The sequence below is a fragment of the Physeter macrocephalus genome, unplaced genomic scaffold (assembly GCF_002837175.3).
Source record: "Physeter macrocephalus isolate SW-GA unplaced genomic scaffold, ASM283717v5 random_257, whole genome shotgun sequence".
Classification (NCBI taxonomy): Eukaryota; Metazoa; Chordata; class Mammalia; order Artiodactyla; family Physeteridae; genus Physeter; species Physeter macrocephalus.
This window is the reverse complement of record NW_021145543.1, coordinates 2,897-26,459: the sequence shown is the minus strand read 5'-3', so window position 1 is coordinate 26,459 and position 23,563 is coordinate 2,897. Positions and strand designations below refer to the sequence as shown.

The following is a 23,563-nucleotide window of genomic DNA, read 5'->3' as shown; positions in this document are numbered from 1 at the left end:
TTTTTCCTGAATTATGAATTAGTTTAAAAATTTTTTTAATTGGGAAATGCTATATAAAAATTCAAATATCTGGCTTTAACAAAAACCCAGTAATATCTGGCAATACCAGGCAGGCCATCAGGGTGCTGAGCAGTTGCTGTCCCCCATTTAGCCAGAGCATTGACCCTCCAGGCCACGAGCGTCCCTGCCTGGCTTGCCTCACTCGGTGACCTTACTTGCCCTGCCATTCTGGGTACCTGGGTTTGCAATCCCTGATGCCTGTGCCTGGAACAGAGTAAGCAGCCAATAAATGTGAACTACTATTAGCGACATCATTACAGCAGCAGCACAGCTCCTCTGCTTTGTGGGTAGCTAAAGAGAAGATATGGATGTGGCAGAGTAGGGAAAGTGGGTGTTCACAGGGCTTGGTGCCAGCCAGAGGCTGCCTGGCTGTGTGGCCTTGGCCAAGTCCTCAGCCATTAGCTGGTCCATATGTTCAGTGGGGGTGGGCCAGAAGGTCCAAGGTCAGTGGAAGTGGATAGGCCTCTGGTTGATAGGCGAGCCTCCTTTCCCTCGAGCCCCCATTATTGCATGAGCTAACGCTCTGGGGACCCCTCTCCTCTCCAAGGCTCGTCCAGTGCCTCTCCCCTTCTCTCCATCACTCCAGCCTCTGCGGAGAGATTATGCTTTTCCAAGGAGAGGGGAGAAAAACAGACACAGTGGCTATGCCTCCCCTGACCGGTGTGGAAGTGAGGGGGTGGGGAGCCCTTAGAGCACAGGAGCTCTGTTTTTTCATCTGTAAAATGGGGATGGTAATAATAATGATATCAGTGTTTACCTGATAGGGTTGTTGGGACATTAACTGAGTTATTACAGTGCTTAGGGCAGTGGCTGGCACATAGAGAGCCCTCAATAAATGTCAGCTGTTACTAAGAATGAAAGATGAATCACTGGAGCAGCTTGCCTACATCTCCTCCTGATTTTTCCAAAAGAGAAAAGAAAAAAATTCTTGTTAGGCTGCAGAACAGGAGAGTTTTCAAGCAGCAATCCCTGCACTGCCTCCCAAACTCTATTAGGTTCAAAGACAGGAAGAAAAATACGTTTGGAGGGCAATGAAGTGGGTAGATGAGACAATCCCATATTCCACTGATCCTCAGACTTTTTTTTAAAATTAGTTAATCTTTAAATTTTTTTTGGCTGCACCATGCAGCATTCAGGAATCTTAGTTCCCCGACCAGGGATCGAACCTCTGCCCCCTGCAATGGAAGCACAGAGTCTTAACCACTGGACCGCCAGGGAAGTCCTCTCTCAGACCTTTCTTTTCATATTTAACATCTCTGAAATTGAAGTGCATCACACAATCAGTGGCATGTCCATATTTAGTCGGCAGCTCTTTTCTTTCTTAGGGGCTCAAGATAACGCTGTGCCTCATCTTGGATGGCGTCTTAGAAGTCAGGCGATAAGGTGAATGAAGAGCGCAGGGCCGGGGCCTGCCCTGTCAGAGGCCCTCATTGTTCTCATCACCTCCAGCCTCACCAGCACATTTGAGGCTGGCCATGGTGGAGCGAGCCGCTTTTCTTTCTTTTTCTCGTTTTCTCTCTGACACCTGCTGACCTGCATTTGGCCTCCGGGTTGACAGGCACATGGCAGATGCGGTCAGGGAGGGGAGTAGGGAGAGCTCAGGATGAGAAGAGAAAGGCTTTTTATCATATATTAAGATATTCAGAGAGCAGGAGCCGGAGATATTCTCTCTCCCCCCCTTTTTTTTTTTTTTTTTTTTTAAACAACAACAACAAAAATGCCTGCTGGAAGCCGGAGTTATATATGTGCCAAACAGGCCAGGAAACCCAGCAGGCCTCCTGGAGCTGGCAATGAACCGAAACGGGGGCATTGTGTCGAGGCCACTGGCTGGCTGAGGGGCATTGTTAGGGTCTGGGCCTGTCTGGGAAGAGGGGGGCGGAGGAGGCAGGGGGAGTGTGTTCCCATGACTCCCTGGGGAGTAACAACAATCGGGACCAGCTGGGAAGCTCGCATGCCAGGGGCCCGGAGGGCGGGTGGCCGCCCCCAGAGGGGCAGTGGAGGGCCGCAGGGGGCTGCGGAGGCGAGGGGGGGGCGGGCAAGGTCAGGGCCTGTTTCTCAGCTGGGGGGCGTCATTTGCTACACCCCTCTCTCTCACCCCCACCTCCCAAAAGCCCTGGGCCACTGAGGTGCTCTCCAAATGACACCCCAGATCTGCCCACTTCTCTTCACCCCGTGGCCCCACCCCACCCCCAACCCGGTCCAGGCTGCCATAGTCTCTCACCAGGACCACTGCCTGGCTTCCTCACTGGATCCTTGCTGGCAGCCTGGCCCCCTACATTCTGTTCTCCACACACAGCTCGAAGGATCTTTCCAAAATGTAAATCATATCACATCACTCTCCTGCTTAAACCTGCCAAAGGCTGCCTGTCACACTTAGAAAAAAACCCAAAGCCCTCACTCTGACCCATGAAGCCTGCCTGATAGGCCCAACCAGCCTCCGGGACTCCATCTCCAACACTCCAGTGAGCCCCCGCCTGGCACTCTGTCCCAGCCACGCAGACCTCCTGCCAGGCCCTGGGATGCTGTCAGCTGTTCCCCCCTCAGGGCCTGTGCACTTGGCAGATCCTCTGCGGGGTACACCTTTCCTCTACATCTTTGCATGGCTCACTCCTCATCATTTGGGTCTCAGAGCAAACAGCACCTCCTCAGAGACGAGGAGGGAAAAACAGACCCTGCCGTTCTCCCCCCAAGTCACTCTATTACAGTGCCTGTACTACTGACTTCCTGGCATCTACCACTCTGAAATGACCACACCTGTATATTCATTTGTCAGTTTTCCCTCCCTGGACGGTAAGCCCCAGGTGAGCAGGAACTGGCTTCTTTCATTGCTAAATCCTAGCCTCCCTGGACGGTAAGCCCCAGGTGAGCAGGAACTGGCTTCTTTCATTGCTAAATCCTAGCCTCCCTGGACTTCCCTGGTGGTGCAGTGGTTAAGAATCCGCCTGCCAATACAGGGGACACGGGCTTGATCCCTGGTCCAGGAAAATTCCACGTGCTGCAGAGTAACTAAGCCTGTGCACCGCAACTACTGAGCCTGCGTGCTGCAACTACTGAAGTTCGTGTGCCTAGAGCCCGTGCTCCACAACAAGAGAAGCCACCGTAATGAGAAGCTCGTGCACCATAACAAAGAGTAGCCCCCACTCGCCACAACTAGAGAAAGCCTGCGTGCAGCCAAAAATCAATCAATCCATCCTAGCCTCCAATATCACCAGGTACCTAGTACCTAGCAAGAACTCAGTCAATATTAGCCATTATTTTTACTATTCCTGTGCTCAGGGCTTGGTAAACAATGTCAGCTGCCACAGGGGCAGGCTGGGAGGGTCACTCTCAAGCAGGAGTTCTGAATCTGTGATCCATGAGCCCAAGTTCCTTGAACTTGAACAGGAAAAAAAATTATACCTATATTTTCACTAGTCTCTAACTGAAATGTAACATTTCCTTCAATTTTAAATGTAGGCAACAAACCAGAGGCCAATTAGCAGCAACCTGGGACTTTATCTCCAAGAGAAATCACAGCTATTTCCATATCACAGCTGCCACAGGGATCTTGAGATACTATTTATGCTTATTGCACCTGTGAAATCATGGTAGTTTTGGACCTGCCACTAGATCTTGTTATCTAATGTGTTAAAAAAAGAACACACATTACAAGGGACTTCCCTGGTGGCCCAGTAGGTAAGACTCCATGCTCCCAATTCTAGAGGCCCGGGTTCGATCCCTGGTCTGGGAACTAGATCCTGCATGCCACAACTAAAGACCCTGCATGCTGCAACTAAGACCTGGTGCAGCCAAAATAAGTAATAAATAAATATTTTAAAATTTTTAGAAAAAGAACATACATTATTAAATCACAAATTTAAAAAATATTTTGATAATTATTTCAATATTCAATATAATTTTTGTCTTTTGTAATCCTACTTTATTTTATGGGTTTTAAAAACACCATTCTTGAGAAGCGTCCATAGGCTTCACCAGATGCCAAAAGCGTTCATGACCCACATAAAAACGACACCCTAAAAAGGAGTGTCTTAAAAGAGCTGATGTGGGGAATTTCCTGGTGGTTCAGTGGTTAGGACTCCTCGCTTCCACTGCCAGGGGCCCAGGTTCGATCCCTGGTCAGGGAACTAAGATCCTGCAAGCCGCGTGGCCAAAAAAAAGCTGATGTGGTCTGACCTTGATCCCTCTCTCAGCTGATGTCCAGCCCACGAGGAGAGGCTGAAGCGGGAGCCCAGAAAAGCAGCGGGGAGCAATGTTTCTGACAGAGACCCCATGACCTGCATTTCAGTGCTGCCTGGTCCCGTCTTATTTATGAAATCATGAGCACACAGGCCTGTAACAGAAAGCAGGGAGCCCTCTCTAAAAGCAGTAGTCAGAAGACAGCCCAGCTTTCCCTCTGTCCTCTAGCTGGACCCCTGCGACCTCCAGCTCCCAAGAGTGAGACCTGTAGGAGGCCTCTGGTTAAAATTAACACCCTCTCACCCAAAATGCTTTTCAAGGCTGAAAGAAGACACCCCCCCATCCCTATGAATCTGGAACAAGACAAGGGGAGGAAAAAACGTAACATTTCTTTTTATAAATGCCCTCTAACTTGTCACAGAAAGCAACCCATCTGAAGTCACAGACTGTTGGCTCCAGGAGGTGGGGCACTGGTTTAGGAGGGTGTCAGGTTTAAAGCCTGATTCTCATAAACACAAAACACACTCACGGGAGTGGGAGAAGCGAACAACGTGGACAGAAACGCCATCTCCAGGATCCTTTCTGGAGCCTGCGAAGTGGAAGGCGGGAGCCGCGAGCATCCCAGGAGGCGGCTTCTTGGCGCCTCAGCCTGTGAATCATCGCTCTCACATGGGTTCCCTGAATGACCTCTGATGTGGGAGTGCAGCAGCAGAAGGGCCCCAAATTCACTTCGATTTTGTGCTTCCCCTTTCACTTGGAGTTCTGTGGACCTGAGTGCTGGGCGTCATCTACGACAAGGCTCGGGACACCTAGGGTGCTTCGTGCTGATCTGCCCAAGATATTTGGGGACTGGAGGGTGGAGCTGTGGGGGGCGGGAATTGGCTCAAAGAAAGGACTCACTTTTTTTTTTTTTTAATGATACTAACATTGATTTTTTTTTTTTTTTTTTTTGGCCGCGCGGCTTGCAGGATCTTAGTTCCCCGACCAGGGATTGAACCCATGCCCTTGGCAGTGAAAGCACATAGTCCTAACCACTGGACCGCCAGGGAAGTCCAGGACTCACTTTCATGTCAGATTATTGATCAAAGAGAAACCAAACATGCAGAGGACAAGGAAGAAATGTCAAAGAGTTCTTGAGATGACAGTGCAATGTACAAGTTTCTTAGAAGACAGAGATGGGTGGTTGTGCAGAGAATGTCTCAGGAAGGCTGTACTAGAAAGTGCTGGCAGGTGGCGGCCCTGGCTGGGGTGGAGGCAGGTAGGTGGAGCTGGGGTGCAGGGGGAACTTGATTCTTCCCTGTTATACACTTTTTGTACCACTTAAGTTTTGCACTATGTGTATGCATTATTGAATAAAAAATTTTGTTTATAGCTTTGCATTGTCAAGAGACCTCATAGGAATGTAGCAGGTGCTTAATAAATACACGTTAAAACACTGCTGTTTCAGGAACTAGCATTTATGGAGCACCTACTGTGTGCCAAAAGCTCTCCGGCAATCCCCATTTTCCAGGTCTTGCAGAAATGGAGGCTTGGCTAGGAGGGAGCTGAGTGGGGACTCCTCCTAGGAGCCAGGGCTCTGCGCCTGCACAAGGACCACACCGCCTTCCCCCTGGAGTGAGCAGTTGGAGGCACCAGATGCTTTGGCAGGATCCAGAGAGATGCCATCTGTGAGGGGAACCTATTCTTACAGAGCAGAGACAGTGGGTAGTGGAGCTGGCCAACCCCCAGCGGCAGTGGGGGGACGTCAGGAGGGCAGGCAGCCAAGGCTTTTACCTTCAGCTGAGGGTGGGGTAGGACAGGTTAAAAAAGCAGGGTGTCTGCAGTCCTCAGGGCCATGCTTTCTTTTACATCTGGTTGATATGTTGGAAATGAAAGCAAACCTTTATCGAGTGCTTACTTCATATGCTATCATATCATTTAATCCTCCAGACCACCCTATGAGGTGTGCGCTATTAGAATGCCTATTTTACAGATGACAAAACGGAGGCCCAGAATGGTTAAGTCACTGGCAAGGGACCAACGAGGCTGGAACTGAGCCCAGACACTCTGGCTCCAAAGCTTATGTCCTTAACCACCACTTGTGCTGCCTCTCAACTCGCAGCACCAGAGGCCAGTTTTAGTTTGGGTTCCCCTAACCGCAGACCCCAAGACGAGGATTGGAGTGCAAATGGTTTCTGTGGGGAGTGGTTCAAAGCGCTGGTAGGGGCATGAGGAAGGGAGACAAGGAGGAGGTGTCATCACACAAGTGACCACTGTGGGCAGCCAGAGCTCAGTCTTGCTGGGGTATTCTGGCAGCCAGTGTGGAACGGGCACCTCAGAGTTATCCCACCCAGTGATAACTGGGTGAGGGATGCAGGAGTGGGGGTAGTCATCGGTCACTGGTTGAGGGCTGCTCCCAGGATGTGTTAATCCTCTAGCACTGCAGGTCTGCTGCAGGCTGGCAAAGCAGGTGCCAAGAGCAAGTGAGGAGCCCTCAGGCAGAAAGACTCAGGGTGGCAGCTGGGTTGCTGGTGTGCACTGAAGTGGGAAGTTAGACAGGATATGGGTGGGGCACTGCAGCATCTGCGACAAAGCCCACTTGCTGATGGCCACCCTTTCCCCTCCTCATAACCTTGGGATCTCATTCAGCCTCCACGGAGTGAACTAGGGAAACTTCAAGATCCCCTCCTCCAGGCCTGCAGTACAACACTGTGCCTGAGAACATGCAGTTAGAATCAGATCAAATCCCACCTCGATGACCTAACAGCTCTGTGACTTAGTGTCTTCCTTTGTCACACGGGCTACTGGTTGGCCCCATATCATTCCCTACCACCTTGTTACTCAAGGTGTAGCTCAGAACAGCAGCAGCAGCAATCATCCAGGAGCCTGCGAGAAATACAGAAATCTCAGGCCCCACCCCAACCCCACTGAATCAGAATCTGCATTTTAATAAGGTCAGTGACTCATGTGGATATTTCTACTAGTAATTATCTTTTTTCTTTTTTAAAAATTAATTAATTTTTGGCTGCGTTGGGTCTTCATTGCTGCACGAGGGCTTTCTCTAGTTGCGGTGCGTGGGCTTCTCATGGCGGTGGCTTCTCTTGTTGCGGAGCAGGGGCTCTAGGCGCGTGGGCTTCAGCAGTTGTGGCGCACGGGCTCGGTAGTTGTGGCTTACGGGCTCTAGAGCACAGGCTCAGTAGTTGTGGCGCACGGGCTTAGCTGCTCTGCTGCATGTGGGATCTTCCCGGACCAGGGCTCGACCCCGAGTCCCCTGCATTGGCAGGCGGATTCTTAACCACTGCGCCACCAGGGAAGTCCGTAATTTTCAAAATATAAAAAAAGACTGAAGCATGTCTATTCAATTTGGTGGTCCATGGACCAAATCTCCTGAAGAACTGTTTGATCTGTCCAGCTTGGTGGTTTTCAAAAATCAGTCTGGCACACGAGTCTCCAGTTCCCCACGTCCCTGTCACTCCCAACTGCATAGCACCCAGAACATTATCATGTATACCACATGCCAGGCCCCTATAGGCATTTGTGTTTGCACCCCTATAACTAGCTAACATTTGCATAGCATAGTTTAGGTTTCTAAATTTAAAGTAAGGCACTGAAAAAAACATGAGCTTTGAAATCATATAGATCTGGGTTCAAACCCTGGTTTGGCTGTCATACTATTAGTTGTATCACCTTGGGCAAGTTACTTCTCTTCTCTGATCCTCAGTTTCCACATCTGTGAAATGGAGATCAAAATACATACCTGCAAGGTCTTTGAATGGGTTAAAAATAATTAGTGCAAAGCACCCAAGAGGAAGTAGGAGCTCACTACATGGATGTAATTAGTAGAGGCAGCCCGTTGTAGATACACAAGTCCAATGTGGACACCAGGTATTACTATGATTATCCTCACTTTACTAGAAACTGAGCCTCTGAGAAGTTAAGAAACTTCCCCAAGGTTACACAGTGGTGGAGTGGGGACTCAGACCCATGTCTTCTAGCTCTATATCTGCACTGTCCACTAGAATTTTCTGCGAGGGTAGAGCATACTATATCTGTGCTATCCAAAACAGTAGCCACCAGCCACATGTGGCTACTAATAAGCACTTGAAATGCGGCTGGTTGAAATTGAGAAATGCTGTAAGTGTAAAACACACACCTGATTTTGATGACTTACTACAAGAAAAAAGAATGTAAAATATCTCAGTAACTTTTACATTTATTACATGTTAAAATGATAATATTTTAGAAATACTGGGTTAAAAGATATGATTAAGGTTAATCTCACCTGCTTCTTCCCCACCCCCCCTTTTTTTTGGCCACACCCCAAGACTTGTGGGATCTTAGTTCCCCAACCAGGGATTGAACCCGGGCCCTCGGCAGTGAAAGCTCGGAGTCCTAACCACTGGACCGCCAGCGAATTCCCTCCACTTTTTAAAAAATGTGGCTACTAAAAAAATTTCAATCACGTATATGACTCACATCGTGTTTCTACTGGACAGTGGAAACGCTAGAGCTTCTCCAGTAGAACACCTAAGACGAGGAACTGAATATTTTCTAAAAACGCATTTGCAACCCACTACCCACCAGCCAGGAGCCCTCTGTTCCAGAAGAACGGTCGGAAAACATACCCACCAGAAAGAGACTTCAGTGCCCTCCTCTGAGTGCGATGACCCCTGAGGCCCAGGGTGGGGTATGACTTTCCCTGGTCTCACAGAGTCAGCAGCACAGCTGTCACCGCGCCCAAGGCTGCTCAGCCTGATCTGGCGGCTCGTTCCACCATTCAAGAGTACCTAATGGGGTCTGAAAATCAGGGCTTTCACTTCGGCAAATGGAACCCCGGGCTAATAAAAGTTAGAGTCTGAGACCCCGGGTCTTGAAAAGGCCGGATCCCCTGGGATGATTCGCTGATGGAGCCAATCTTGAGCTGAGCCCGCCGATGGTGACTTGGGTGCGGGAGCCTCCATGGGCACCTTGGGGCCAAGTTACTCGGAGGGGCGCCTCTTGCTGTAGATGAGGAAGTCCGAGAGGTCGTGCCACACGTTGCTGTCCTCGTACAGGTAGGTCATGGAGGACTGCAGAGAGGGCTGCAGCGTGGGCCGGTGGTACTCGAAGAGCCACAGCACCAGCCCCCACAGTAACCCGGTGAACAACGGGAACGGGTCCCACCTGGGCTCAGGGATGTAGCCCTTCCCCACGCCCAGGCGGCACAGGGCAAACAGGAGGCGTGACATCAGGTACATGTTGATCTGAGGGAGCGAATGACAGGGAGGTGGGGGTTACAGGTGGGCCCAGCCACCGGGAACCTTCTGCCACCCTGGGGCGCCGCCTGCGTGCCAGGTGACTTGAAACGGTTACGTAGCAGGCATTTAAGTGTGACTGTTTATGGCTTTATTATTCTTTTTCATTAAAAAATCTGAAAAATGAATATATTTCCACGGCTCGAAACTAAAAGGTAGCTTGACAGCAAAAAACGCAATCCATAAAAGAAAAAAATTAATAAACTGGATTTCATCAAAACTCAGAAGTTTTCCACTGTGAAAGCCCATGTGAAGAGGTAGAAAAGAAAAGCTAGATTGGGAGAAAATATTTACAAACACATATCTGACAAAAACTAGTACTTGGAATATATTTTTAGAAACTCTCAAAACTCAACAGTGAAAAAAGAAACAATCCAGTTAGAAAATGGGCAAAAGACACAAACAGTTATTTCATTGAAGAGGTTACACAGAAGGAAAATAGGCACATGTAAAAAGGTTCAACTTCAGTAAGCATCAGGGACATGCAAATTAAAACCACAATGAGATAGCACTATACACGTATCAAAATGTCTAAAATTTGAAATGTAATAAACCACATGCCAGCTAGGATGTGCAGAAACTGGATCACGCGTATATTCCTGATAGGAATGTAAAACAGTACAATCACTCTGGAAATGCTTCATCAGTTTCTTATGAAACTAAGTATGTACGTACCGTATGACCCAGCAATTGCACTCCTGGGTATTTACCCCAGAAGTGAAAACTTACGTTCACCAAAAACAGGTACAAGAATGTTCTGAGTAGCTGCATGCCTAATAGCCAAAGACTGGAAACAACCCAGATGTCCTTCAACAGGTATATCCATAACATGGAACACCACTCAACAATGAAAAGGAATGAACAGCTAATACATACAATAACTTGGATGAATTGCCAGGAAATGATGCTGAGTGAAAAAAGCCAATCCTCAAAGGTTACATACTACAATGACTCCATTTATATACATCTTTTTAAATTGAAGTATAGTTGATTTACAATGTTGTGTTTGTTTCAGGTGTACAGCAAAGTGATTCAGCTGGGAACATATGTATATGTATAACGGATTCACTTTGTTGTAAAGCAGAAACTAACACACCATTGTAAAGCAATTATACTCCAATAAAGATGTTAAAAAAAAAGTGATTCAGCTATACACACACACATATACATATATAAGTATATACATTCTTTTTCAGGTTCTTTTCCATTAAAGGTCATTACAAGATATTAACTATAGTTCCCTGTGCTTTTTATATATATATATATATATATATATATATATATATATATATATATATATATATACACCACATCTTCTTTATCCATTCATCTGTGGACAGACATTTAGGTTGCTTCCATGTCTTACAAATAGTGCTGCTATGAACACTGGGGTGATGTATCTTTTCAAATTAGAGTTTTCGTCTTTTCCAGATATACACCCAGGAGTGGGATTGCTGGATCATATGGTAACTCTATTTTTATTTTTTTAAGGAAACTCCATACTGTTCTCCATAGTGGTTTACAATGTTGTGTTTGTTTCAGGTGTACAGCAAAGTGATTCAGCTGGGAACATATGTATATGTATAACGGATTCACTTTGTTGTAAAGCAGAAACTAACACACCATTGTAAAGCAATTATACTCCAATAAAGATGTTAAAAAAAAAGTGATTCAGCTATACACACACACATATACATATATAAGTATATACATTCTTTTTCAGGTTCTTTTCCATTAAAGGTCATTACAAGATATTAACTATAGTTCCCTGTGCTATACAGTAGGTCCTTGTTGTTTATCTATTTTATACACAGTAGTGTGTATCTGTTAATCCCAAACTCTTAATTTTTGCCTCCCCCACCCCTTCCCCTTTGGCAACCATAAGTTTGTTTTCTATGTCTCTGAGTCTGTTTCTGTTTTGTAAGTAAGTTCATTTGTATCATTTTTTTTAGATTAGATTCCACATATAAGCAACATCATATGGTATTTGCAACTCTATTTTTATTTTTTTAAGGAAACTCCATACTGTTCTCCATAGTGGCTGCACCAATTTACATTCCCACCAACAGTGTAGGAAGGTTCCCGTTTCTCCACACCCTCTCCAGCATCTGTTATTTGTAGACTTTTTGATGATGGCCATTCTGACTGGTGTGAAGTGATACCTCACTATAGTTTTGATTTGCATTTCTCTAATAATTAGCGAGCTTGAGCATCTTTTCATGTGCCTGTTGGCCATCTGTATGTCTTCTTTGGAGAAATGTCTATCATATAACATTTTTGAAATGACAGCATTTTTGAAATGACAACATTTTTGAAACGGAGGTCAGAGCAGCTGTTGCCAGGGGTCAGGGAAAGGAAGGGAGAGGGAAGGAGATGGGTGTGTCTAGGATTCCTAGACTTTGGAAGTTCATAGACAAGTGAAATTTCTATCAAAAAAACAAAATTGGGGAAACTTTCCCGAAATACAAAATGCTCATATCCTTAGATTCCACAATTCCATGTCTAGGAACTTACGGACAGACTAACATAAGTACAGGAAGATGTCTGAACAAAGATGTAGACTGCAGTGTGTGTGTGTGATGGCCAAAGGCTAAAGAGCCCCTAAATGTCCATCCAGAGGAGACTGTGAAATCAAGGCTGGTCCATCCCATCAGCAGAGGGCTCTACTAATGTTATAAAGGATAAGAGAATGACAAGAGAGGCCTCCAAGATACATTGTTACATGAAAAAAAACGTAGTATGATCTCATTGGTGGAAAACTCGTACTATGTACACTGACACAAGAACAGACAAGTTCTGAAAGGCTACACAATACACAGTTAAAGTGACTGTCTATATGTATATGTATAACTGATTCACTTTGCTGTGCAGCAGAAACTAACACAACATTGTAAATCAACTATACTCCAATAAAAATTAATTTTAAAAAAGTGACTATCTCTGGACAGTGGCTGGACATTTGGTGGGGGACAGGAACTTTCTTTCCAATTTATTTTCTAATTTTATCATGGGGTATTCTAAGCACCCAGAAGTGTGCCAGGCACATAGGGGGTGCTTAGTTTGCATTATTTAAAATGTGAAAATAAAATATTATTTTTATAATTTAAGAATATTTAAGGGCTTCCCTGGTGGCGCAGTGGTTGAGAGTCTGCCTGCCCATGCAAGGGACACGGGTTCGTGCCCCGGTCCGAGAAGATCCCACATGCCGCAGAGCGGCTGGGTCCGTGAGCCACGGCCGCTGAGCCTGCGCATCCGGAGCCTGTGCTCCGCAATGGGAGAGGCCATAGCAGTGAGAGGCCCGCGTACCGAAAAAACAAACAAAAAACAATATTTAAGAAATTTGAGGGAGGCAAATTGGAAAGACTGCCAACTTTCATATTACCCAAGAAGGATGCTAAAACGGGAGCAGCAGCAACGATTAGCATTTAGTTTCATCACCTCATTAAAAAACAGAACTTTAACCAGAAAAAAGGGCAAGTTACAGAATAAGAGACAATTCTTTGAACGTAGTAAGTTTTGTTTTATGAAAATCTTACTCCAGGGTCATGTTTTTTTCTCACGTCACTGGAGAGTGGTGTTTTGTGTTTTTGTTTTGTTTTTTTAAATCTTTGCCCCAGAGAGCTGCACACACTTTGATTTTGGGAATCATGGAATTCCAACAAGGCACCTGGTTAACAGAGCAGGAAACTGAGCGGGAAGTGACCGTCCCAAGGTCACACAGGGACTGGTGAACCACAGACCCTCGGACCCGGAAGGGAACCAAGAGCTTGTCTTCTTTGACTCCCATCCCCAACTCTATGCCTGAATCCTGTCCCACGCTCCTCCTCCAGCCCTCTCCCCAGCCCACATCCAGGAGAGGGCCTTTACCTGGCTGTTGATGTTATTGTTGTTTCCAAATACCAGGACGCCCCCAAGGAAGGCAGCCACGAATGAGTGCACCTGGTAGGTCTCGCCCTGGAGGTGGGACTGCAGGGCGCAGAGTCCCTTGTAAGTGAACACAAAGCTGGCCAGGTTCCGGGAGTGAGTGTACGTGGCCTGCAGGATAGCCCACAGCTTCTCCCGGAGACTGCACAAACACAGGGAGCCACCATGAGTGCAGGCCTAGCCGCCCCCAGGGCATTCACCCACCTGGCACGCAAAACTGACCCAGGCAAGGAGCTCATGGGCCGATGCTAATTCAACCCCGGGCCTCTATGCTCCATGTCCTTGGGGCTGCTCCCTCACTGGATTCCAGCCTTGACTCCACGCCACCTCCTCCGAAAGGTCTTCCCTGACCACTCTACATAAAAGAACGCCCATCGTATTCTGTCCCCTTACCCAACTTTTCTTTTCTTTCATAGCTCTTATCACCACCTGACATTTATATACTTGCTTATTATCTCCCCCGACTCCCACCCCATCCCAGTGGAAGCTACCAGAGAGTGGTGTCTACATCTGGCTTGTTCATCCTCAGCCCCCAGTGCAAGGCCTGGCACATAGTAGGTGCTCAATAAATATTTTTTTTTGGAGTGAAGATGTGAAGAAATGAATGAGCGAGTGAGTATGTACTATGTGCTGGATCTGGGGATACAAGTCTGAGAAAAAAGAGATCTGCTTGCTGCCCTCATGAGGTTTATGATTTAAAGGGAGAGGGAATTATGAAATGAATAATCACAACACAAAGGTCAAACTTTGACCTTGACAAGACATGATCCTGGGGTGTGAAGAATGAGGAGTCAGTGAGGTCAGGAAGGGAGAGGAGTTGCATCCCAGGCGGTGGATCAGCACGTGCAAAGGTCCTGAGGAGGGACAGAGAATGGGGAGTAAAGGAACAGAGAGAAACCATTAAGGCCTGAGCAGAAAATGTGTGGGGCAAAGGCTGTGGGGGAGGGGCAGGGCCATGCTAAGTTTTGTCTTTATCCTGAGAGAAGCGAACATTTAAGTAGGACAGATGATTTGATTTATTTAAAAAAAATCACTAGGGGGCAGTGAGGAGAACCAGGGAGAGGAGCAGAGTGTATTCTGGGAGATCAGTTCAGGGCTGGCAAACGTAAGGGCCCTCAAGTCTGGAGAAGGACCTTGAAGTGCGTCTTCTGGGACCTGTGGAAGTCTGCCAGGTGAGTGGGGAGAGCCAGGAGTCAGCTGATTCTCAGCCCATAGGAACGTGGGCCCAGCGCTGACAGTTTTAAGGCAGGCTGGATTTCCCACTTGTCAAGTGTTGGCACTAATCCTCCCTTCAAAATGTTTCTAGAATCTGAACACCTCTCACCTCCACTGCCACCATCAAGGTCTGGGCCACCACAGTTACTCAACTGGATTATTGCCACAGCCTCCTACTTTACACCTACTTCTGCCCTTGACCCCTAGCAGCAAACTCTTCACTCTCTCACTATTAAAAGATAAGTCAAATAGTGGCATGTCCCTATACAAATTCTTACAACAATTTCCTGTTTCACTTAAAGGAAAAGCCAAACTCCTCTCTATGACCTAAAGCTGGACAGGATGGGCCTAGGTTACCCCTGTGACCTTCCTCTCTTTGTTTTCTCCCCTGCAATCCCTCTGCTGCAGCCTCCTCAAACTCACCAGGCATGATCCCACCTCAGGACCCTTGCACTGGCTGTTCCCCTGACCTGAAACACTCTTTCCCTTGATACCCACTTGGCCAACTCTTCCATCTCCTTCAAGTCTTTACTTGAATGTCACTTTCTCACTGAGGCCTTCCCTATTTAGTTCTGCAGCCTGCCCCTCCTCCAGCACTCTGGATCCCCTTTCCCTCTTTCCCTGCTTTAATATTTCTTTCCCACAGCCCATACAATCTTCTAACATACCATATACTTTCCTTATTATGTTTATTTTCTGCTACTCCTTGCTAGAATGCAAGCTTTACAAGGGAAGTGATCATTCTCTGTTTTTTTTCACTGCTGTATCCCCAGCACCTAAAAACAGTGTCTGGGGGCTTCCCTGGTGGCACAGTGGTTGAGAATCTGCCAGCCAACGCATGGGACATGGGTTCCAGCCCTGGTCTGGGAAGATCCCACATGCTGCGGAGCAACTAAGCCCGTGCGCCACAACTACCAAACCTGCGCTCTAGAGACCGCGAGCCACAACTACTGAGCCAGCATGCCAAAACTACTGAAGCCTGGGTGCCCTAGAGCCCACGCTCTGCCACAAGAGAAGCCACCGCAATGAGAAGCCTGGGCACCGCAACGAAGAGTAGCCCCTGCTTGCCGCAGCTAGAGAAAGCCCACACGCAGCAACGAAGATCCAGTGCAGCCAAAAATAAATAAATAAAAATAAATTTATTAAAAAAATAATAATAATCTTTGAGTGTCTGGCACATGCTCAATAAATATTTACTAAATGAATGAGTTCAATTTAAAAAAATGATTCGGAGGGCAAAAACTAAAACAAAAATAAATTTAAAAAAGGAAAAATACAGGGCTTCCCTGGTGACGCAGTGGTTAAGAATCCGCCTGCCAATGCAGGGGACACAGGTTCGAGCCCTGGTCCGGGAAGATCCCACATGCTGTGGAGCAACTAAGCCCATGCGCCACAACTACTAAGCCAGTGCTCTAGAGCCCACGAGCCACAACTACTGAGCCCACGTGCTGCATCTACTGAAGCCTGCTCACTCTAGAGCCCATACCCTGCAACAAGAAAAGCCACTGCGATGAGATGCCCTCACGCTGCAGTGAAGAGTAGCTCCCACTCACCGCAACTAGAGAAAGCCTGTGCACAGCAACGAAGACCCAACACAGCCAAAAATTATAAATAAATAAAAATAAATAAATAAATAGGAAAAATACATAAAGAAAAGATCTTACAGGGACTTCCCTGGTGGTCCAGTGGTTAAGACTCCATGCTTCCACTGCAGGGGACGCAGTGGAAGTTTGATCCCTGCTGGGGGAACTAAAATCCTGCAGCTGCACAGCACAGCAAAAAAAAAAAAAAAATCTTGCAAGCTGGATTTGAGTAGTAGGGTGTCCACATGTGATTCTTTTTTTTTTTTTTTGGTTGTGCCAGGTCTTAGCTGTGGCAGGCGGGCTCCTTAGTTGCAGCTCACTGGTTCCTTAGCTGCGGCATGTGTGCTCCTTAGTTGCAGCCTGCAGCCTCCTTAGTTGTGGCTTGCAAACTCTTAGTTGCGGCATGCACGTGGGATCTAGTTCCCTGATCAGAGACTGAACCTGCGCTTCCCTGGTGGTCCAGTGGTTAAGACTCCATGCTTCCACTGCAGGGGACGCAGGTTTGATCCCTGCTGGGGGGACTAAAATCCTGCATGCTGCACAGCACAGCAAAAAAAAAAAAAAAAAAAAAAAATCTTGCAAGCTGGATTTGAGTAGTAGGGTGTCCACATGTGATTCTTTTTTTTTTTTTTGGTTGTGCCAGGTCTTAGCTGTGGCAGGCGGGCTCCTTAGTTGCAGCTCACTGGTTCCTTAGCTGCGGCATGTGTGCTCCTTAGTTGCAGCCTGCAGCCTCCTTAGTTGTGGCTTGCAAACTCTTAGTTGCAGCATGCACGTGGGATCTAGTTCCCCGATCAGAGACTGAACCTGCGTCCCCTGCATTGGAAGGCGGATTCTTAACCACTGAGACACCAGGGAAGTCCCCCATGTGTGATTCTTACAAGCTCCAGATGAGGCTACATACATTAAAAACTAGATCCCAAAGTAATTTCTGAGAAATTTCTTGAGGGAAGTTATGGGAGATCAGAGGAAGGCCAGGAAGTCTGAACAAGGGCAGAAGGTAGGTCATGAACAGTTTTCCTGAAAAAGTGATCCTCAGAGAACTGGCATGGGTTGCTAGGAAGGAAATAAAGGTGGGGTAGAAGAGGAAAGGGCATTCCTGGTGGGGGGTACTGCATGAGAAATGTAAGGAGGTAGAACCACATGTGGCACATGAATGAATGGCAGTGAGTCTTGGTGCCAAGGGCACCCCAGGGTGGATGTGGGGGAGTAGGGGGGATGTCCCTGAGGTCAGGCTGCAGAGGGCCTTGAAGGCCACACCTGGAAGCTGGGCTTCTCTGGAGGACAGTGAGGAGCCAGGGGAATTTTCGAGATGGGAAAATAGAATCAGACTTGTGCTTTAGGAGGTGGTGGTGCCGACAGGTTAGACCCAGCTAGGAAGCTACTGCAACAGTCCTGGCACTGAGGGGTGACCACATTCTCTCCCAGTTTGAAGGGTGTGCAGAGGGGATGGGTACCTGCCACTCCGGAAGAGAAAGGTCATGACCAGTGCGTGAGGGGCCCGGATTTTGGCTCCATAGCTGTAGAAACAAAAGAAAACAGTTACTACAGCACCACTGAATCAGTTTCTTTCTGACTCCCTGTGCCCCCTCCCCATCCCTAATCCTGACATCATTTGGGGAGGGAAAATAATGCTGGCTTTCAAGTTAGATCTGGGTTCAAAGTGGATAGTACAGGGACTTCCCTGGCATTCCAGTGGTTAAGACACCGCACTTCCGGGCTTCCCTGGTGGCGCAGTGGTTGAGAATCTGCCTGCTAATGCAGGGGACACAGGTTCGAGCCCTGGTCTGGGAGGATCCCACATGCCGCGGAGCAACTAGGCCCGTGAGCCACAACTACTGAGCCTGCGTGTCTGGAGCCTGTGCTCCGCAACAAGATATGCCGCGATAGTGAGAGGCCCGCGCACCGCGATGAAGAGTGGCCCGCGCTTGCCACAGCTGGAGAAAGCCCTCGCACAGAAACGAAGACCCAACACAGCAAAAATAAATAAATTAATTAATAAACTCCTACCCCCAACATCTTCTTAAAAAAAAAAAGACTCCGCACTTCCAATGCAGGCAGTGCGGGTTCGATCCCTGGTGGGGGAACTAAGATCCCACATGCCACGCGGTGTGGCCGAAAAAAAAAAAAAACCAAACCAAAGTGGGTAGTACAAAGGAAATAATATTTGGTGCCAAAGCCCTGCCCTGTTTTGCTGTACACACTTGGATAAATCATTTAACATCTCTGAGCCTCCCTTCTCCCATCAGTTAAAAGTATTCTCGGGCTTCCCTGGTGGTGCAGTGGTTGAGAGTCCGCCTGCCGATGCAGGGGACACGAGTTCGTGTCCCGGTCCGGGAAGATCCCACATGCCACAGAGCGGCTGGGCCCGTGAGCCACGGCCGCTGAGCCTGCGCGTCCGGAGCCTGTGCTCCGCAACGGGAGAGGCCACAACAGTGAGAGGCCCGCGTACCGCAAAAAAAAAAAAAAAAAAGTATTCTCCATTTCAGAGTTGCTTCTGGCAGTTAAGGACATAGTGCACGTAAAAGTTCCTAATTCAACCAATATTAGTGTCTGCCTTTCTTTTTCTTCTTTATTGGACTTCCCCTCACCCCACCAAGTTCTCCTGCTGTCTGGCCCCAATCTTACCAGGCTACAAGGTCTAAAAATCTTTGGCAGCCTCCTTGAGACAACTGTCATGAGCCCCATATTGTTGTCATATGAGTATCTGTGAGGCTTGCTTGAAACAGCAGAAGACTGGGAGCAAACATGTGTCTATCCACAGGGGGCTACTGGGTAAACAAATCATGGACCCAGCAGCCAGTGGAATGAATACCACACAGCTGTACAAGAACGAGGTGGCTCTATATGTGCTCTATGCTTGGTTAGAGCAAGGTGTGTAAACTTCTAAAAAGTTCTAACTTTTTATGCCTTTTGTGAATATGCTACCTAATTTTCAAAAAATAAGTCAAATAAAAAATGTGATCAAGTGACAGCAGTGTTACTGTAGTGGTGGCCACACTGAATGGCTTATTTTCTCACTGCCTAGCTGTGGGCAGGGCCCTCATCCTGGCCCCAGCAAGCTCTCTGCTCCACCTCCTCCAAAGTCATGTCTCTTTCCCCTGAATAAAGAGACCCTCGGCCTCCTCCAGCTGGCCAGGGCTAAAAGGGTCCTTCCTTATACCCCAGACACAAGCAGAACGATGCCCCCAACTCCCTACATCTGCTTGGCCCCCTACCCAAACTCCTCAAACTCAGGTGGGAGCCACTTACTACCACTCACAGGATCACTCTGCATCTTGAAAAGTGGGATGCCCTGGATTAAAAAGGATTAAAGGATATGCAGGTACAGTGTGATATTCTGGAAGATCCTGGTCTAGACAAACTTGCTATAGAGGACATTTGGGGACAACTGGAACACTTTGTCTATCAACTGGACAGCAGTCAACATTATAGGATTATGATTAATTTCTCAAATGTAATCATGATAATCTAGCCATATAGGAAAATGCTCTTATTTTCAGAGATGCACATTGATATATTTAGGAGTGGAGAATCAAAATGAGTTACATTTCACACAGTTCATACGTCTCAGTTCTCAGTCATCCAAGTCGGCCTCCCTGAATGGATGGCCTCTCTTGACAAACAGCACATTCTTTTCCACCTCCAGGCCTTTGTTCAAACAAACCTCTGCCTGAGATGCCCTTATCACCCCCCCAGCAAATCAACTCACAGCTCAAAATGGCACAGCACATTCTTTTCCACCTCCAGGCCTTTGTTCAAATCATTCCCTCTGCCTGAGATGCCCTTATCACCCCCAGCAAATTCCAACTCAGCCTTCAAAATGGCACCATCACCTCCTCTGTAAAGCATTCCTGATCATCTGGTATTGCCATGGTAATTTAATCATCAGTCTCCCCACTTTGACTCCAGGTCCTTACAGATGGGCCTGGGCCCACTGATGTTATCTCAGGGCCCACCGCACCCTGGTCACACCAAAGCATGACTGATATGATATGGCCAGACCCAGGGGGAACCACCTTCTCCCTGACTCTGGGTGCCCATGGAAGCCAAGAGCCTGGCATTGAGATCAGGTATCCTTGGGTTTGAATCCTGGCTCCGACCCTAACTAAGTGACTTGACCATGAGCAATGAATCTTCCTCTCTGAGCCACAGTCTTCTCACCCAGAAAATGGGGACAATGGCAATCCCTACCTTGCACATTCATTCATTCAATACATACTTGAGAGCCTACTATGTACCAGGTACTAGGAATATAGCAAGGAACAAAATAGATTAAACTTTCTGTCCCCATTGTTGCAGCAAAAATAGAAATTAGACTTTTCTTTTCTGATAGACAAGGAAAATAAAGTAACAATGAACAGCCTGGGGAAACAGCATAAACAGGCCTGAAAGAGTTAATCAATCCTAGTTTTATTTTAACTGTTACTATTCTGTAGTGTCTGTAACTAGATTCCTCCTTCACAAAGCTAACCTCTAACATTCTCTGACACTATGTGAATTACATCCTGTACCTATCACTCCCTTACTCTGTGTGAATTACACCCTGCCCCTAACACTCTCTGATCCCGTGTGAATTACATTATCCACCATGGTATTTACACTCCCTGCACTCCCTTGTAGCAAATCAACCCTTGTAAAGTCTGCATTTCAGAAAGAAGGTCACAGGCCTACAACCCAGAGGCCAACAGACCCAATTACCAAACAGACCCAATTACCAGGCTGCCTGAGGCCAGCTGTGACTGCTGGAACTAAGGCAAGAAGTTAAATGCAAGACCTTAATTACTTTGAGCCTTATCACCTACCAGACCACCAGTCCCGGCTATTTAACCTTGCCCTATTCCCCAGAGACGCGGGGCACAGTTCTTGAGGTGCTAGCCGGCTGTGTTTCCCCTTTGCCTGGCAAAGAATAAAGCTTCTTCTTTTCCTCCAAATCTCTGTCTCTGTTTCTGTTTGGCATTGGTGCACAGAGAGCCAAGATTTTTGGCATCACCATGAAGCTCACTTTCCAGTGAGAAAGACAGTAGAAAAACAGGATACATAAGTGAACTGCTTAGTGTCAGATGGTGGTAAGTATTATGGAGAAAAATTCAGTAAGGAAGGAGGTGGGAAGTTCAGGGATGGCTTCATTGAGGAGGTGACAATCAGAGGCTTGAACAAGGTAAAGGAGTGAGCCAGTCAGACATCCATGTGAATAGAACAATAATTACAGCAGCCAACAGTTATATACATACCAGGCACTGTGCTAAGCATTTCACACATACTGACTCAAGCCTCTGACAGTATAAGTACTATTATCAGCCCCATTTTATAGAAATTGAGGCTTAGAGAGGCTAAAAGACTTGGTCAAGATCACGCAGGTAAGGGGCACCAGGATTCAAACCAAGATGGTCACATCCACACAACCATGCCATGCTGCCACTAAAATGCCAACTTCAAGAGCACGCAGATCTTCCATTTGTTCCCTGATGCGTCCCCAGTTCTGGCACAGTAGGCTCTCAATAAATGATAGCTGTTATGCATGAAGTTTAAAGGAAGCTGAGCTCCCGTCCTGGCACTAGCCAGGGGAAATGACCCCAAGACCTCTTCTGCAGGTCTTCAATTTGCTCAGCAAATATTTGCAGCTTCATTTACATCACGCCTGAGGCTTATCAGGAGTCCCCTGTGCCAGAAGGGACTTACAAAAGAGAACTGAGAAGCGGGATGAAAGCCCACGCGCAGCTTAATGGAGGGAGCACAGAGAGGCAGGGCCGCCGGCTGGCTAGAGGCCAGAGACCAGCGTCCCATTAGACACAAGGGCACACAGCGGCGGAAGAGGGGAAACTGGGCCCAAATGAAGGGAGACAGAGGCTGCATGGGAGGCAGTCAAGCAAGAGGTCCAGGTTGCAAAGCAGGGAAGACCCAGAAACAGTGTAGTGGGAGCCCCGGCTCAGAAGGCGCTCGGAACCCCAAATCCAGCGCCCACTGCGCCGATACTGGACACCGAGAGACCTAGGGACACACTAGGGCTGCTCAGGGGCGCACAGCGCGGCGGCACCGGCCCCGGAACCCGCTTCTCCGACCCCATCAGATCGATCCCTCAGCCGCTGCCCCGCCCCACCGCCCGACTTACACAGCCCCGTTCCGGAAGCCCTTAAGCATGGACAACGCTGCGTGGTAGCGGCGCTTGCGCAACAGTGCGTTGATCGCAAGGAGCAGAGTCCGCAGCTGCGGCGGGGCGGCCATAGTGCGGGCGGCGCGCGGGGTGGCGGGCACGGAGCAGGACGCCGGGCACGGAGCAGGACGCCCGCCCTGACAGCTCGGGGTTCCTCCTGCACAACCCTCAGCGCCGGACAGGGCCGGGCAGCGCAGCCGCGTCTTTGCGCCCATAAGGTGCGTCTGCTGTCATTCATACAAGGAGAGCCAATCACAGGACTCACTCATCTCACCAGGGGAATGGGACGCAAGCACACTCCCTAATAGCGGTCTGATTGGAAGAGAGGGAGAGCTTGTAATCAGTCACAGTGGGCTCCGCCCGATTCGACCTAAAGAAGCTTAGAAACATGCTCCTGGATTTGTCCAATCAGAAAGCATGTTTCTCTGGGGCTTGGAGAGAGGTGTGTCACCTGTGAGCTTGGAAGGAAGTTTCCTGAAAGAGGAGCTGCCCTCCCTAGAGCTGGGATGGTGGCACTGCGGGGAGCCAGGCCTTATCTTTACACATGACAGTTCTGATTGGTTAACATTGAGCATAGCGATCTTTTCAGACCATAATGACTTGGCACCCTTTGAGTTTCCATTTATTCTTTTTTTTTTTTTTTTTTTTTTTTTGCGGTACCCGGGCCTCTCACTGTTGTGGCCTCTCCCGTTGCGGCACAGGCTCCGGACGCGCAGGCTCAGCGGCCATGGCTCACGGGCCTAGCCGCTCCGCGGCATGTGGGATCTTCCTAGACCGGGGCACGAAGCCGTGTCCCCTGCATCGGCAGGCGGACTCTCAACCACTGCGCCACCAGGGAAGCCCTCCATTTATTCTTAAAAACCAAACTCCTTCCCACGGCCCGCCAAGAGAAGACTCTATATGATCTGGCCCCTGCTTCCCTCTCTAACCTCACTCCCCCTCCTCCCGTCACTTGCCTCCTAGGTCACTCCTCTCCAGCAAAACTAGCCTCCTTGCTGTTCCTCGAGCGTGACGCTCCTGCCTCAGCGCCTTTGCGCTTCTATTTCCCTGCCTAGTATGCGTCACCCCAAGTTCTTCCCATAGCTGGCTCCTTCTCAACCTTCAGGTTTCAGCTGAAATGCCACCTCCTCAGAGAGGTCTTCCCAGATATCCCATCTAAAGTAGCACTGCCCACTCTGACT

General features: G+C 48.1%; 1 protein-coding gene across 2 annotated transcripts; it reads right to left on the bottom strand.

Annotated features, from left to right (window-relative positions):
* Positions 1-8,484: 8,484 nt before the first annotated feature.
* PXMP4 (peroxisomal membrane protein 4) lies at positions 8,485-22,568 on the bottom strand. 2 transcript variants are annotated; one of them, XM_024128660.3, is made up of 4 exons: positions 22,341-22,568; positions 17,686-17,748; positions 13,377-13,575; positions 8,485-9,458 (listed from the first exon to the last, which is right to left on the bottom strand). In XM_024128660.3, the coding sequence occupies exons 1-4, from the start codon at positions 22,451-22,453 to the stop codon at positions 9,195-9,197; spliced, it is 639 nt and encodes a 212-aa protein (XP_023984428.1). In that variant the 5' UTR covers positions 22,454-22,568; the 3' UTR covers positions 8,485-9,194. The 2 variants fall into 2 exon arrangements, with proteins under 2 accessions (XP_023984428.1, XP_054938723.1); XM_055082748.1 differs by lacking the exon at positions 13,377-13,575 and having other exon boundaries at positions 9,358-9,458.
* Between the last annotated feature and the right edge of the window lie 995 nt (positions 22,569-23,563).

Bases quoted from the DNA above. Each gene is read 5' to 3' on its own strand.
- PXMP4 (XM_024128660.3), bottom strand. From the start codon at position 22,453: ATGGCCGCCCCGCCGCAGCTGCGGACTCTGCTCCTTGCGATCAACGCA. The intron at 17,749-22,340 runs GTAAGTCGGGCG...TTGTTTCTACAG, and splicing joins GGCTTCCGGAACGGGGCTGT to CTATGGAGCCAAAATCCGGG. The intron at 13,576-17,685 runs GTACCCATCCCC...GTGTTTGTGCAG, and splicing joins TTTCTCTTCCGGAGTGGCAG to TCTCCGGGAGAAGCTGTGGG.